Raw genomic sequence first — 17,527 nt, forward strand, 5'->3', positions numbered from 1 at the left:
ACACTGGAGGAGGGTGTTGGTGGAGGAGCACAGTAGGGAGACATTGTGCAGCCATTATAATTTAGGGATGTATGTCATTTTGGATGGAGCTCTGGTCTGGCTGAGATTCTAGGCAGCCTTGAAGTAAAATGCCATTTAGGGTCTGGGCTGCCTCAGTAGGAGTGGGGATGGGTTCCACTGGAGATGGCTTGTCTCAGTACCAATCCTCATTCCTGAGGTGGTCTCTGGCGCTTCAGTGCTTTCCTCCGTCGTACTGCTTGTTGCCAAGACTATAGGATCATAGGATCATTTTACAGATGAGGAAACTGAGCCTTAGAGAGGGTAAGTAACTTGCCTAAGGTCATATAGATAGTAATAGATATTGCTTTAGCCTTTCCACTGTCTTCTTTTATATTTTCTGGTTTGGACCCTTGGCAACTTAAATCACAGTCAGTCAACCATCATTTATCATATGCTTAATGAGCACTAGGGAGACAAAGAAAGGCAAAAGATATCTCCTGCTCTCAAGAAGCCCGAATTCTAATGTATGCTCAGTGGGGCATTAAGTAACATGTAAACAATGAGGTACATACAAGATGGATACAGAGTTGTTGTTGTTCAGTCATTGTTTGTCGTGTCTGACTCTTTGTGACCCATTTGGGGTTTTCTTGACAAAGATACTGGAGTGGTTTGCCATTTCCTTCTTTAAGATGCAGAATAGATTAAGGAAGTCTGAAAGGGGAAGGCCACAGCAGCTGGGGGAACCAGGAAAGGCTTCCTGCAGGAGGTGAGATTCAAGCTGAATCTTTAAGGAAGCCAGAGAAACAGAGGCAGAGGATTCTAAGAATGGATGACTGCTAGTGCAAAGGCACGTAGATGAGCTCTGCAAGTGGGGAAAGGTAAACCAGTGAAGCTAGATCATTGAGTACAGGGACGGGAGTAAGGTATGAGAATGCTGATGGGGTAAGAAGCTCTTTATAACCTAGCCCAGGGGTGGGGAACCTGTGGCCAGCCTGGAGGCCACATGTGGCCCTCTAGTTCCCCAAGTGTGGCCCTTTGACTGAGGAACTAGAGGGTCACATGTGGCCTCTAGGCCACAGGTTCCCCACCCCTGGGCTAGGTTATAAAGAGCTTTATTTTTTAAAAAAATTTATTTATTTTTAGTTTTCAACATTCACTTCCATAAGATTTTGAGTTTTAAATTTTCTCCCCCTCCCTTAGCTCCTCTACCCAAGATGGCATGAAATTTGATAAAGGCTCTCCATATACATTCATATTAAACATATTTTCACATTAGTCATGATGTAAAGAAGAATTAGAATCGATAGGAGGAACCACGAGAAAGAAGAAACAAAACAAAACAACAAATGGAGAGCAAATAGCATACTTCCATCTGCATTCAGACTCCAAAATTTTTTCTCTGGATGTGGATAGCATTTTCCATCACGAGTCTTTTGGAGTTGTCTTAGATCCTTGCATTGCTGAGAATATAATATTTAAATGCCAAACAGAGACATTTGATCCAAGAGGTAATAGGGAGCTGCTGGAACTCATAGAGCAGAGAGATGTGTCAGAATTATGCTTTCAATAAATCGCCTTGGCAGCTGAATGGAGGATGGGTTGGAGTGAGGGAAAGAATCCAGGCAATGAGACCCATTAGTAGTAGGTTACTCCAATACTCCTAACAAGAGGTGAGGAGGGTCTGAACTTGGGTGGTGGCTGTGTGAGTGGCAGGGAGACATACATGAGAAATGTTGTGAAGGTAGAAACGAGATTTGGCAATGGATTGGATATGTGGAGTGAGGGAGAATAAGGAATTGAGTAAGACATCAAGGTTAGGAGTTTGGGCAACTGGGAGCAAATACTTATGGACCAACAGCTTTGTAGTCAGCCAGCCCTGAAGCAGATGCTGTTGGGGATATGGGGCTCTACCTGGCTCTACCGGGTGGCTATAATGTTAGCATCAGTTTTGGGTCTGTTTACCCAGATAAGAACAATGTTTGAACACTTAAAAAGAGATTAGATTGTAGTAGGGACAAAGATAAAAACTTGAGAAATTGGGGGTAGTATTTGAGGGAAGAAGGGTGGTTCTCTCAGGATCATCTTAATTTCATCAAATGAATGTTTTTTTCAGGGCCCTTGGGTTCGCTTATGTTTATATGGGGTATCATAGCTGATCAGAGTTTTCTTCAGAGCTTTACTTCCCTGTGAAGTGGATAGTATAAGTATCCCCATTTTATAGGTGCTATCACTGAGACCCAGAGAGTTGGAGTGATTTAACACCACAGTCTTACAGTTAGTAAATTTCAGTCTGAATATGATCCCAGATTTCCTAATTCCAAGTCTAAAATTCATTCCACTGCTACAAATTGTTGCAGAATAGCTGTTCTAAATGCTAGTATTTTTATATAACCGAGGGTATATTCTCTGAGGGAGAATTCAAAGCTTTGCTGAAGGCCCTGGAGAAGGACCATTAATCTGTGAGCTGATAGCCAGTCATCCTGACTTTTGTCTTACCATTCACTGGACTTCGATGACTCTGAAAGAGAGAGTGAGGCTGACAACTTTGTGCAATTCTATCTCACTTAAATACAATTCACGTACAAGTCAAGGCATCACCCCATGATGTCATCGGTCCTCTTCAAAAACAAAGCACAAACAACAACAACCTGTAATCTATTAAACAGTCTGGGCTCAAGGGAGAATGGAGAAAAACACTGCTTATTGGCACACTGGCTAACTGCCCCAGGCCACCTCTCTTCTGTGATAGTCTACCAAAGTAGCTCCTATGTGACCTCCTCGATGTGGATTTTCTATCCACTGGTATAGATCACACATCTACACTACTCATCATGTGTAATTCTTGTCTGTAATTCTCAAATATATATACCCAATGTGCTGGAGGCCTTCCTCTGCATCCTTTAATATTTCATGGGCGTCTTTTCCAGTTATATTTTTCTTTAATATATTGCCTCCTACTTTGTTCCTGGGTCCCAGTGATGGATAGTGTCTGTTGTCAGAGGACCAGCCTAAATAGCATGGGGAGCGTCATCACCAGGAAGTTGGCCTGAAGGTGATGAATTCTCTGGCCGTGGCAACCCACGAAAAAAAGAGTTAGTGAGAGAACTCTAAAAGCTGAGAGTAAATGCTCCGAAACATACATTTGCCATGTGTTTGATGGGCACTTTCATTTGCTGTGCCTAATAAGGACTTATTGAGGTAATTTGATGCCAGAGAAAGAATGCTGGATTTGGCACATGGGTTCAAATCCCACCTCTAGTGCACATACCAGCTCTTTGACCATGGCCAAGTTATTTCTTTCCTCTGAGACTGTTTTTTTTCTTCTGTAAAATATAGGTAATAATACCTGTATACCTACCTCAGAGAGACATTGTAAAGGAAGCATTTCACAAAACTTAAAGTAATATGTAAAAAGGGAATTGATTATTAGTATTAGAACTCTTTAGGGAGTGCTACTACTTCTATTGGACATTCAATTTGATTCAGCAAGTATTCATGTTACTTCTATGTACCAGGAACTATGCCAGGAGGTAGGGATAAAAAGACAAAAATGAAAGTAGGCCTGGTCCTCAAAAAGCTTACAGTCTACTGGTGATGGGGAAGGAGTGAAAGAGGGATAGACAGTGTGGGCACATATAAGAAGATTCACATTATTTGCAAAGTAAAATCAAAATAATTTGGGGAGAAGAGGGTGGAGACATACTTTTGTAGGGTGTGGCACTTGACCTGAGTCTTGAATTAAGCTCAGGATTTAAAGAGGAAAGGGTGGGGAAGGAGACTGTTTTGACCATGGGTGTGTGTCTATGCAAAGGTACAGAACTAGGAATTAGAATGGATACCACTAAGTCAGTCATCCTGGACTCTTCATTGTCTCTCACCTCCCCAGAGCTACTGTTGGCAAGGTCTGTTGATTTCACCTTTGCAACATGTCTCCAATACCATATCCCCTTCTCTCCTCTGACATGCCACCAACCTGGTCCAGACCCTTATTACCTCATTCCTGTACTATTACAGTAGCTGCTGGTGGGTCTGCCTGCCTCAAGTGTCTCCCCACTCTAGTTCATCCTCCATTCAGTCACTAAAGTGATTTTCCTGAAGTGTGGGTCCTACCATGTCACTCTCCCTACTCCCTGTCACCTCCAGGATCAAATACAAAATGCTCTTCAAAGCTCTTCATAAACTAGACCCTTCCTACCTTTCCAGTCTTCTTACATCTTACTCCCCAACACATTCTCTTCTCTCCAGTGACACTGGCCTCCTGGCTGTTCCATGAACAAGATGCCATATTTCTGCTCTAGGCATTTTCTCTGCCTGTCCCCTATGCCTGGAATGCTCTCCCTCCTACGCTCAGACTACTGACCACCTGGGCTTCCATCTTTTACAAGAAGCCTTTCCTAACCCCTCTTAAATTTAGTGCCTTCTTCCTGTTATTTTCCATTTATTCTATATATAGCTTGCTTTGTATATATTTATTTATATGTCTCTCTTGTTAGATTGTAAGCGCCTTGAGGGCAAGGACTGTCTTTTTCCTCTTTTTTTGTATCCTCAATGATTAGCATAGTGCCTGACACATAGTAGGCTCTTTAATAAATGTGTGAAGGGGAAGAGATGTGAGAAAATTCTGAAAGGAGAATTTGGAGCTAGATTGTGGAGGTCTTTAAATGACAAACAGAATTATTTTTATTTTATCCTAGAGGTAATAATAAGGAACCCTTGAAGTTTCTTCAGCAGGAGAGTGATGTGGTCAGATCTCTGCTTTAGGAAAATCTGTCTGGTGTTTTGTGACAGAAAGATGAGGGAGAGAGAAACTGAAGGCAAGCAGACCAGTTAGGAGACTATTGCAATAGTCCATTCAAGAGATGATAATAACCTGAACCATGACTGTAACTGTGACTATGTGGGTGGAGAAAAGGGGCAGATGGTAGAGATGTTCTGAAAGAATAAATGAATGAAAAGCATTTTTTAGCACTTAGCCTGTGTGCAGGTACTATATAAAATGCTGTAGAGAAAGAATTGACAAGACTTGGTAGCTTCCTCTATATGACAGGTACAGAAACATGGAAGAGTTGAGTCTGATTCTGAGGTTTCAAGCCTGAAGTGACTGGAAGGATGGTGGGCTTTTCAAAGAACCACGGAAGGAAGAAGGGGGTGTGGATTTAGGGGAAATGATAATGAGTTTGGTTTTGGATGTGTTGAGTTTGAGATGCTGATGGGTCATACAGGTGGAGATGATCAGCAGGCAATTAGTGATGTGGTACAGGAGGTTAGGAGAGAGATAAGGGCTGCATATGTAAATATGGGGAGTCACATGCAAGGACTTTGGGGGGGATTAGAGAGATTCTGTCATAGCAGGAACACTTTCCATTGAACCAAGAGCTTCTGTACACAAATGGTTCTTGTGTTTTGCTTTCTGTTAAATCTCCCTGCTGCCTCTTATTTTCTGGCCAAAGTCTGGAAGCAGAAGGGGTGGGGGGTTGAAATGTGACAAGAGAAACCATTCTTAAGCATCTTGTTCCATCTGGCCACAAAGAAGGGAGTGGGGGTGGGAGACCAGGAATCTTGGCTTGGAAATACTGTCTCTTCTGAAGCCCTGGTCATTGCTGTGGATTCCTGAGGTTCCCAAGCAGGGTTTAACATCCAGCTTCTCATCCAGTCTCCCCAGAGGAGAATCCATGGCCCTCCTTTTATGGCCTAACTGTAGTGTGAATGGGTTGGTGAGAATATACATTTGCTATATCAGTCATTTTTGTGTGCTTTTGCATTAAGGGGACATTTTAGATTCTGAGGAGTTAGAAGTGCTATCTGTATTGTATTTCCTTTTCTCTCCCATGTTAGGAAGTTATCTAGTGATAACCAATTAATCCACAAGCAGTTTTAAGTGCCTGCTATGTGCTGGATACTTTGCCAAGAACTAGGGATACAAAGTCCCCACCATCAAGGAACTTATCAGGGACAAAACATATATACAAATCAGCATATACAAAATAAATATAAAGTAAATTTTTAACGAAGAGGGCACTGTTAATTGGAGGGGTGAGGAAAGGCCTCATTTATGTATAGCAGCCTTTCTGGGCTCACTCACTTTTTCAAATGCCACTGGACTAACTGGCTAAGTCCCCTAGAAGGCAATGACTGCTGTTCTCAGGGTTTCAGGGGTAACCATGATGGGTAAGGGTTTCTTTTACTGTCATCCACAAGCCCTGATAATGTGCGCTCCACAATATTGACCGACCAGCTGACAAGTTAGCTTTTACAGAAAGGATCTTCACTGAGAGCATTTAGTGAGGATAGAAGTCACAAAACGCTTCCCAAACCAAAGGTTCCCTCTCCCCTCTGCACATGTCCAGTAGCTGGGGAGAGTGGGCTCAAAGATGAGGAGGCACACGCGTAGAGAACACTTGGGACAAGGGGCACCTTTTATCAAGTTTGCTTTGAGGCGAGTTCAGCACTGGACAACTTGCTCCCCTTGCTCAGCTGGGCTGTCTCTTTGCAGTGTCTTAGCTGATAAGTCAGTCCACAGCTGGGCAGGGTCAAGACCGTTGCTTGGCTACAGACCTGGTCCCTCACTGGACTTGGCTGCTGTTGCTGCTGCCAACAGCTCTGGTTACTAGTTGGACCTCTGATGTCTTGGAAGGAGTGGGGAACCTGTGGCCTAGAGGCCACATGTGGCCCACTAGGTCCTCAAGTGTGGCCTTTTGGCTGAATCCAAACTTCACGGAACACATCCCCTTAATAAAAGGATTTGTTCTGTAAGACTTGAACTCAGTCAGGAGGCTGTACCCAAGGACCTAGAAGGCCACAGGTGGCCTCAGGGCTGCAGGTTCCTCACCACTGTATGGATCTCCTGGTCTCACCTTTCACCTGGACACTCCCTTTTCAGAATACCTAAAATCAAGAAAGAATAAACCCTAAGGAAACAGACACTCTTGTGTTCACAGACACATGGTGGCTGGGTGGGAGATGGAGTAACCACTGTTCCTCTCCAAATCCAGCAGTTCACAACAGTTCTTGCCTCACTAGATGCCAGAAGAAAAAGCCCAAAAATGAACTGAGAGATGGGCATATGATCCTTTTGTATGCACATTCAATTCCAGCTCCATGCTAGAATACTCAGGTAGTCAAATATGGATGGAGTAAAGGGAAAGAGCATCTTTGGGGGACAAAACCCTTGTTATCTTCATGGCCCAAGAGAGAGGTCACCTAGAGGGGCTCACGAAGGTTAACCTAGACTTGGGAAAATCTAATTAAACATTAGGTTAGAAAGTTTAAATACCATCTAGTATGGGAATGGGTAAAATAATAGGAATTAGAGCTGAAAAGGACCTTAGGGAACATCTAGTCCAACTTTCTACACTTTTCTGATGTGGAAAATGAGGCCCAGAGAGATACATAGTAGGCACTTAAATGTTTATTGAATTGAATTCAATGACTCATGACTACTGAAATAGGTGGATGCCATATTGGATGAAGTGCTAGACATGAAGTCAGGGAGACTTGAGTTGAAATCCTGCTTCAGACACCTGCTACCTTTTTGAGCCTCAATTTCCTCATCTGTAAAATGACAATAATAATAACACCCACTTCAGAGTATGAGATACTGTATGAGAATAATGGTATGTAAATAACTTTGCCAACTTTAAAGTGCAACATATGTGTTAACTATTATTTTTAATGCACGTTACACTGACAGTAACTAGCACAGCTTGGATTCTAGTTCAGATGCTCTGATTCCCAATTCTCTGTTTTTTCCTATGTACCACATTGCATCTGGAGTAGCCTTTTTTTATGTGCGGTTAAGTCCTTACCTTGGTTGATTGTTTCTGACTGTGTCATTCATTTCTTCCTGTATTTAATCTACTTCCCAAGTGAAAGAAAATCTTGTTCCTTTTCCTTTAATGGTTTTGTCCCCCTCTCTTTTCTCTTTGACTTTCATAGAAAGTACAAATTACTCTGCTTTCTGCATGTCTCCTCCTGGCTTTGGAGAGCCTCAGCCACATCACACAGCAGCCATCCCTGGGAGTGTAGAGTTAACAGCCGATACTCCTCTGTTTCGCTCCTCATTTTTCAGGCCCTTTGTGTCTGACAGGATCCTTGAAGGGAGCTACGGTCTATCTGGGTACAGTCTAAGGGCATTTTTCAGCCAGAAAAGTCCAGAGAAGGCAACTTGTGCTTTTCAAGCCCTTTAGAAGTATCCTTAAAGGAATGTTGCCACTCCTTTCCAAACCCTTTTGAAATGAAATCTTAGAACTATCCTGATATGAGATAAGCCCCATCATGTTCTTTTTAGGTTTTGACTTATTTCTCCCACTGTTGAAAAGCTGATACAAGAATTTAGTTCCATTTAACAGACATCTCCTGTTTCCTATGTGGTGATGCTCTCAGGTTTTTCTTACTAGGCTCACTTTCTCTTGTATCAGAGTTATTTGGCTACCATAAAGGAAGGGAAAGGGAAAAAGCATTTATATAGTGCCTACTATATGCCAGGTACTGTGCTAAGCACTTTACAAATATGATCTCATTGGATCCTCACAACAACCCTTTGAGGTTAGGTGCTATTATTATTACCCCCATTTTACAGATGATGAAACTGAGGCAAACAGGTGAAGTGACTTTTCTAGCTAGTAAACGTCTGAAGCCACATTTGAACTCGGGTCTTCCTGACTTCAGGCCCAGGGCTCTATCCACTGTGTCACCTAACTTCCTCTTTTTCTTTTTCTGATTATGTTGTAAATTTTGGAGCTGACCTGTGTTGTGTATCTCTTTTTGTCCCTGGGAGCTAACATAGTACATTGCTTATAGATATTGTTTAATGGATGTTTGCTGATTAAATGAATAAATGAAAAATGCCTAATAACATAATACTTTTCCTTGTAATTTTGAACACGCATGGTATTTTCCAGAGGGGAACCTACTTTGAGTATTTTCTGAAAGTGTTTAAGATCAGTAAATGATTTTGCTGGGAAAATGGTATTCCTAGTCCTAACAAAGCCTGGTTCTGCTTTTGCCATCTGCAGGTACCTCTTTGCTCCTGGCTTCACAGAAATCCAGTATACACCAAGTGGAAATCGTCAAGTCACGCCATTGAAAGGGGAGGTGAGTGCTCTCTCTCACCCCACACATCTAATAAGTTGCCAGATCTATTCATTCTTCCTCCACAACATGTCTCACGTCAAACACCTTCTCACTCATCAAATGGCCATCACCTTGATTCAGATCTTCATCAGCTCTCCTCTATCCTATTTGCCTCAAATCTCTCTCCTCTCCAATTCATTCTCTAATCGATCAGTAACTGCCAAAGTGTCCTCTGACCATATCATTCCCCTACTCAGTAAACTCCAGTGCCTTCCTGTTGTCTCTCGGGACAAAGGCAAATACCTCTGTTTGATATTTAAAGCCCTTCATAACTTGGCCCCTTCCTACCTTCTATCCTACATAGACACGTTGCCCTTCGCACACTCTGTGGTCCAGCCAGACTGTCTGCTATCCTGTTCCTCACACATGATGCTCCAGTTTTTACCTTCATGCTTCCCTCTGTTCGAGCATTCCAGAGTTCTATTCCATTCTGAAATTAACTCCTTCCTCACCTCTGCCTCTTAGAATTCCTGGTTCCTTCCTTCCTACCTGTTGGTGCCCTCATTCTCCTGCCACTTTTGATTTATTTTGTATGTGATCTGCCTGTACTTAATGTGTGTGTATATGTCATATGTGTTATATATATACACATATGTGTATGTGTACACACACACACACACACATAAAAACACACATGTATTCTTGAGGGCAGGGACTATTTCATCTTTGTGTTTGTATCCCCAACACCTAGCACAGTCAGTACGGGGTATATAGTAGGTGCTCAATAAATGCTTGTTGATTGATTGAATGCCCCACAGCTAATGAGGGTCAGAGTAGGATTCCGACCTGTGTTTTCTGACTCTAAGTCACAGATTTAGAGTGAGAAGGGACCTTAAGGGCTATCTCACCTAATACCCTCATTTTTTACAGAGAACTATGGCACAGATGTAAAGTAATTTCTCCCAAGTCATACAAGTTGTAAGTGATAGAGTCAGGTTTGAACCCAGGCCCTGCAGCTCCTAAGGCAGCACTCTTCCCTCTATATGCTCCTGCTTCTAATAAGTCATGTGGCTTTGCCAGTGACTGGGGCTCAAGCTACATGGAGATCTGGGTAGAGTGGTCTATATGTTGTGATTTGGGGGTCATCAGGAGAGCTCTTATCTGCCTTAGCTGCTTACAGCCTGAAATTCCCCCACTGCTTATTCCTTAAAGTACTGAAAATATTATTAAGATAAAAATGGTATCTGGGAAGGGTGAAACATTAAGTCATATTAAGGACAAGAACACTGTGGTCAGGAGGCCCTTAGTAAATGTTGAATGAAGGAAAAAAGTCATTATCAACTTTTTAGTTTGGAATAGTTTCTCATATTAGTTCTGGTACAACAGCCTTCCAGACAGGATTGGTAAGTTTGGGTAGAAGTAAAAAGAGGTCTAGAGCTGGGTCAGTGCAGGCCTCCTGATTCCCAGGAAGAAAAGAATTTAGAAAGGGGAGTGGAGGGACTTACTGAAGGTAAACTCTGCCCTTTCTACAATTTTGCTGAGAGCTAGTCCTGATGGTGAGAATCTTCTTTTAAGAGGGCATAGGCAAGAATGATACAATCTGTGGTGTTACTCAGCTTCCCAGGAGGCTGTCCAGCTGTGACTAGAGTTCTAGGAATCTGCTCCTTCCTCTTGCCCTTCTGATGGAACCTTTCACTTGAGGGTGAGCTCTGTTCTCAGCCTTTTGGGGAGGTCATGGGCCAGGCCAGATGGCTTCCATTCATTCACAAAGACTTCATGAATTTGTCTTCCTCTCTGCTGCCAGCCTCATGCTTTTGCCACTGCTGCTCCACATGGATTAGAATGGGTCACAGTCTTAGAAACACAGATTGGCGAAAGTTGGTGAGCTCATCCTTCCTGGTGTAGTTGACTCCCCCAGGGATGAGGAGCAGGGATGGAATTCTGTGACTTCATAGATGCTAATGATTTGCTTGTTCTCTGTGCCCTTGGCATCTGCATTTGTGGGAGATGTCATGCAATTCCTTTGGAGACACAGACATCCCTCTTTTGCCCCACCCCAACTACCCAATAACCTTCTTTTGAGTCTTTGTTCAAGAGTGCTATTGAATAATACACAGTTGAGTGATGGGACTGGATTCATGAGATAGTAGGGAGCCCACAAAGATATACACATTTCCTGAGTTAGTGATACAGAAGGTGCAATGTTGACCATCCTTTCCTCCAAACCCTATTGTTTAGGGTTCGTTATAGATTCTTTCCCCTGTTCCTGTCACAGTGGGTTCTCAAATTAATTCTGGTTTGGGTTTCTTTTTTTTTTTTGAGAACCAAAGGGTAAAATGAATCTGGAATAATCTGTTTTTATCTTTGACTCCAACCTTAAGGATCAGAGAATTTCTGAAATAGAAGGAACTTCAGAGGTCATATTAAAAATTCATATCTGGGGCAGTTAGGTGGCGCAGTGAATAGAGCTCTGGCCTTGGAGTCAGGAGGACCTGAGTTCAAATCCAGCCTCAGACACTTAACACTTACTAACTGTGTGACCTTAACCCCATTGCCTAACCAAAAAACAAACAAACAAACAAACAAACAAACAAACTCATATCTGACTAATAATTCCTCTACATCTCTGACAAGTGTTCATCCAGATTCCATGTGAAAAATTCTACTGAGAGAGAACCCTTTGTCTCCTGAGTCTGGCAGCTATGATGACTTGTACATTTTTACATACATTGAGTTGAAATCTGCCTCTCTATAACTTTTACTCATTTAGCCTAGTTATATTCTCTAGGATAGTCACAATAACCTCAGTCCCTATGCATGATAGCTCTTTAGATAGCTCAAGATGGTTATCATGTTCTCCCACCTTCCCCAAGTCTCCTTTTTTCTAGGCTAAACCTGCATAATTCCTTCAGTTAATCTTTGTGTGGAATGTTTCTTTTGACCCCTCAACATTGAAGCCCTGCTCTTTGTGTGTGAAAGTGCCAATGTCTTCCTCTAGATTTTAAATCTAGAGATTCATACAGTACTTCACCTGTGCTGTGACAGGAGTGGAGTGCAGAAAGACTATTAACTCTCTCATCCTAGTCATCCTCTGAGTGTAGACCAGAATCACATTAAGTTTTTTTGGCTGACATAGGATCATAGAATTAGATCTTGGATGGACCTCATTTTTTGTTGGTGAGGTGCAGAGAGATGAAGCCTAGAGGGGGGAGACCAAGAAAAGGGAAAGGATTAGCCAAGGGCCGTGTCATGCTGTTGCCTTATTTTGAACTTGTAGTTTATTAAAATCGGATCTTTATCTTGTTTAACTAAGTGTCTTCCATTCTATGCTTATGCTGTTGATTTTTTTAACCCAAGTATAGAACTTCATATTTATCTTTACTAAATTCATCTCATTAGACTCCTTCCCTGCTGCCTAAAAACATGCCCATGTTTCCCCTGTCCTCAAGGAGCCTGCACTTGATCTTCCATTTTTGCTAGCTCTCATCCTATATCTCTTCTACCTTTTGTGGCTAAATTCCTTGAAAAGACCGTCTAAAGTAGGTGCTTCTACTTCTTCCCCTCTTCCTCTTTTCTTAACCTCTTACAATCTGGCTTCCAACATCATCATTCCACTGAAATTGCTCTCTTCAAGGTCACTGATGGTCTCTTAGTTGTCAAATCTAATGACTTTGTCTCCTTGACCTCCCTGCAGCCTTTGACACTGTTGATCATTCTTCACCTTGATATTCTATTTTCTCTAGATTCTTGGGACACTGCTACCTCCTGATTCTTCTCTTATCTATCAGACCATTCCTTTTCAGTCTTTTTTGCAGAGTTCTCATCCACATTGTACCCTCTAACCACAGGGTTCTGTCCCTGGATCTTCTCTTCTCCTTCAGTACTTCTGTCTTGGTGATCTCATCACCTCCCATGATTTTAATTATCATCTCTATGCTGATGATTCTTAAATCTACCTATTCTACCCTCACCTGTCTGCTTACTTCAAACCTCAAATCTCCTGCTGCCTTTCAGACATCTCAAACTAAACAATAAACATCTTAAATTCAGCATGTTCAAAACGGAACTCATTATCTTTAACCCCAAACCCTCCAAACATCCAAACTTCACTATTACTGTTGAGTACAATACCATTTTCTCGGTTCCTCAGGCTCACAACCTAAGCGTCACCCTTAGTTCCTCACTATCTCTCATTCCCCATATCTAAGCTGTTGGTAAGGACTACTGATTTCACCTTTCAATGTCTCTTGTATATACCTTCTTTTGTCCTCTGAATTGAATCAATGGGGGAGATGTGTGTGTGTGTGCGTGTGTGTGTGTGTGTGTGTGTGGTGGGAGCCAGAGAAACTATGTACACAAATAATTTGGATAGATAGAGAGTAAATTAAGGGCAAAAACATTGTGGTGGGTATTTCCCAAACACCACACCCAGATGCACAAGATGAATGCTGTAGCATCTAAGTTACCTGGCTAAAGAAACTTCATGAAGTTCAGAGCCAGATCTCTAGTTGGGGCCTGCTTCAGGAGGATATTGTATTGGCTCTAAATGACCTCTCTTACAGTCTTGCCTTGAAATAATTTCTCTTTCTTTCTTGGCTTGGCTGAAGGTCTTCTGGATTCGATGACCAAATCAGGATGATTGTCTCTACATGTTTACCTGGGAAGGGACATTAGGTCCTCTCTTGAGGGGCAGAGATGGAGTTGGAAATGGGAAGAGATGGACTACTCTTTTCTTCTAGTCTAGTGTCATTAGTAGGGAGAGCCTGAGGGATTGAGATTCAGTAGGTCAGTACAGTGAACAGAGAACCTTATCAGGGAAATGAGGTAGAACAAAGTTCAGGTGATATGCACACTGTGAGCAGGGAAACATCCCAAGAGGCTTCCACACTGCTGGGGATACTGGAAGTAGCTATCATGAAGCTGGTTAATTGCCTTGACATCTTCTTCCAGGGCTATTCTAGGCAAGATATTTAAGGAAAGCAGACAATGGGTATTCATTGCACAACTGGACATGATATTCTATGGGTTTCAGAGAGTTTGTGTAAGAAGATGGAGCAAAGGAGGAACCAGGTGAAGCTTGCAGGCAGAGTTGAGTTTCTGGTTGCGTCCCTTGAGAGGGGAGAGACCAGAGCTTAGCACAGTGCTCACCACATAGGAGGTGCTTTAAAAAGTTTATTGATTGATTATTTATTGATAGAAGCAAGAAAGCTAACAGTATAGTTAAAAGCCTCTGAAAACTCTGCCCAGATTCTGTTATTTTAAAAACACAGGCTATGAGCTATGATCTTATACTTCTTTCTTTCTTTAAAAAGAAAAACAACATACCAAACCAGAGGACTCATTGCAAAAGACATTTAATTAACATAGACTGTTAAGTTCCATAACATGGGAAATCTCCCTTATGGGTGTGGAGGCAGCTCTCCTGCTCCTATGGTTTAGTGCCTGCTATAGCACCTTTCTGCCTCTAAAGTTGCTTGCTACACTCTTCTGCAGAGCTGCTGATGTCATCTGCAGGTTTACTGATGTCATCTCTTACATTGTTTTTCTTCAGTCCAGTACCATCCATTGTTGATATACTGAACTTAAGTTGCTAAGTGGGCACCTTTGGTGTGAGTGATTGGTAATAGCTCTTCTGTGAAATCATAGGCTCATAAATCATGTGTAGCTTTTATGTATATTTTAGCTATTTTGTGTGTCAAATGTACTGCCACACTCAGTCAGCTCAACAAGAGTCTCTCAGATCCCATATATCTTTTTGACTCTTTTTTTTTTGGCCACTGAGAAACAACTCTTTCAGTGGCAGGGCTCTCAGATCTGCCTGATTTTTGAGTTGGAGTGAAAAAATTGAGTGGATTTAGTGGTATCATTCATGTTTCTTTAGACCTTTACTTAGTAAGACTGGAGGTGGATGGTGGAGCTGGCTCACCTTTGTCCTGTGTTCCTGTAACTCCATTTAAATTGCTGCTTGGTTGATACTCCACTCGTCCAAGGCGTAGTTGATAATGGTGGTCACTTTGTGGATGGAGATACAGGGAAGAATATGAGAGAGGTTGTAGAGGTCAAATTGATAAAGCTCGGCAGTTTATTGGATATGAGAGAGGTTGTAGAGGTCAAATTGATAAAGCTTGGCAATTTATTGGATATGAAAGGGAAGAATCCAAAATGGCTCTGAGGTTGCTACCATATGTGACTGGGAAGGATGACATTGTCCTAAGCAGAAATAAGGAAGTTTGGGAGAGGAGTGGATTTATGGGATAATATAATGAGTGCTGTTTTAGACATGGTGAGATTATGATACCAATGGAATATCTAGGTGAAGATATCTAATAGGTAGTTGGCAATGAGAGCCTGGAGATTAGGAGAGAAATTAGAGCTAGGTATATGGATTCGGGTGTCATTTACATAAATATGGTAATAAAACCTACTGGAGCTAATGAGATCACTAAGAGAAATCATAGAGAAGGAAGAGGCTCTGGACAGAGTATTGGAAGACTCCTATACTTAGGAGGTGATTCAGCAAAAGTGACTGAGGAAGAATAGTCTACAAATAAGAAGAGAGAACAATGTTATGGAAACCAAAGGAGGAGAGAAGGTATAGGAGCATTGGGTGGTTGGCATTGTCAAAAACTCCCAAGAGGTCAAATAATGGGAACTGGAAAATAACATTACGGTTAATTATTAAGAGATCATTGATAACCATGAAATAAATAGTATCAGTTAAGAGTAGGTTTAAAAGTCAAATTGCTAGGGATTGAGAAATGAGTTGGAGGTGAGAAAGCATAGGCAGCAAGTTTAGACAAATTTTTTCCTCCAGCATTTTGATCATCAAAGGAAGAGAAGACTATAGTATGATAGCATGAAAAGATAGCAGGCATAAGTGAAGGATTTTAAAGAACAGGGGTAATTGTCCAATGGGGAGGAATTTCCTTATGGACTTGAGGGTAAGCGAAAGCTAACCCTTCTCTTTTGAAGGCCAGTAATTGCTAGTTATGCCAATATCAGTTGGGGGTAGGGAAGAGAGAGAGAGAGAGAGAGAGAGAGAGAGAGAGAGAGATCTTTCCTTCCTACTGTCTACTAGAGTTGTGTGTATTTGAACAAAAACATATGAATCCCAGATGTTGAAGAAATTTCACCACCAGCCAGCATCTTAAAATCCAGAAGAAAATGAGGTTGCAGCTATGCTAATTACTGTGCAACCTGTGAAAGTAATTTCCCACAAAACTAGGGAAAGGGGACCAGGGTGCAAAAGTCTGGGGGTTACACTTTCTTGATAGTACTACAGCTCATAACCCCTGACCCTCAGTGACCTTTGATTGTTCTACTCCTGGGTGCTTCCCAGGACTTACCTACCATAATCACTGAATCCCATATCTTCCTTCTCCTCCTCCTGTTTTGTCTCCTGCTGATGAGTGGGGTGTGGGGGTTAAGGGTCTTGGGCCATGCCTTGGAGACTGGAGCCAGACTCTTGGGAGGAACTATATGTTACCTTTCTTAGTGTGATTGTACCCAACTGTCACTCAATAAATTTGTCCAGATACCAGAATTCCTAACAATAGCTCTGCTGCCTAAATAGCCTTCATCCTCCATCTGTAGTTGGTTTACTCAGTTGATTAGAGCATCTTATAAAAAAAGGTCAAAGTCATGAGTTCAGTCCCCTTGTGGGCCAGTTAGCTGTGCCCTGTCACAAGGCTATGGTCTGCAGCTCAAACTCAGGGCTGGCCTTTATTCAACTGAGAGAGTCTTGGGCTACAATAATAAAAATGGCTAGTTAAGATGGTAATGTGAAGAGTTCTAAGCAGACCAAGGTCTCCTGAGGAATATCTATTGAATTAAAACTTCAAATAGAATTTTAAAATGAAATAAAATAGCCTCTGAGTTCCTTCATCCTATAAATAAGGGGATAGGATCTAAGGCAAAGACAGCTCCTGGTGTTAAGGACTCTGGTAATGATGATGATGATGATGATGATGATAACAGGAATTTATAATATGTTAAGGTCTATAAAGTGCTTTATGTATGTTATCTCATTTGATCCCCATAACGAACCAGTGAAGTAGGTGTTATCATTATCTCCATTTTACTGATGAGGAAACTAAGGCTGTCAGAGGTTAACTGACTTGCCCAGAGTTGAGGAGCTACCAAGTGTCTGAGGCAATATTTGAACTCATGTCTTCTGAGTCTAAGTCTGGCTCTCTCTCCACTACTAAACTAATGCCAGTAAGCTCAGACTACAGAGGTGTCTTAAAAAATTAGCTTCAATCCAGCTTCCTTTCCAATGGGGCTGTTTCAGGGATCTAGACCTAAAGTAACACACTTCTAGCAGGTGATTGCTCCAGGAAACTGAAAGATTAGTACTATCAGGTGAAAAATCCCCAGAAGATAAAGAAATGCTGTAGACTATGCTAGTGGGTGGGGTTTAACATCAAAACTGCATGTAATTCCTGGCTCTAAACCA

At 41.9% G+C, this 17,527-nt stretch overlaps 1 protein-coding gene across 2 annotated transcripts in view; it reads left to right on the forward strand.

The window, feature by feature from the left end:
• Positions 1 to 17,527, forward strand: part of ADAM19 (ADAM metallopeptidase domain 19) — a 146,108-nt gene that overhangs the window by 47,705 nt on the left and 80,876 nt on the right. For both annotated transcript variants that reach the window (XR_003567289.1, XM_027841891.1), the window contains exon 4: positions 9,015 to 9,093. Coding sequence is in view for 1 of the 2 variants with exons in the window: in XM_027841891.1 (XP_027697692.1) it covers positions 9,015 to 9,093 (79 nt within the window). In the remaining variant the exon portion in view is untranslated. The remainder of the gene's footprint in view (positions 1 to 9,014; positions 9,094 to 17,527) is intronic.

This window comes from Vombatus ursinus, unplaced genomic scaffold (assembly GCF_900497805.2).
Source record: "Vombatus ursinus unplaced genomic scaffold, bare-nosed wombat genome assembly UNPS02014863.1, whole genome shotgun sequence".
In the NCBI taxonomy this organism is placed as follows: domain Eukaryota; kingdom Metazoa; phylum Chordata; class Mammalia; order Diprotodontia; family Vombatidae; genus Vombatus; species Vombatus ursinus.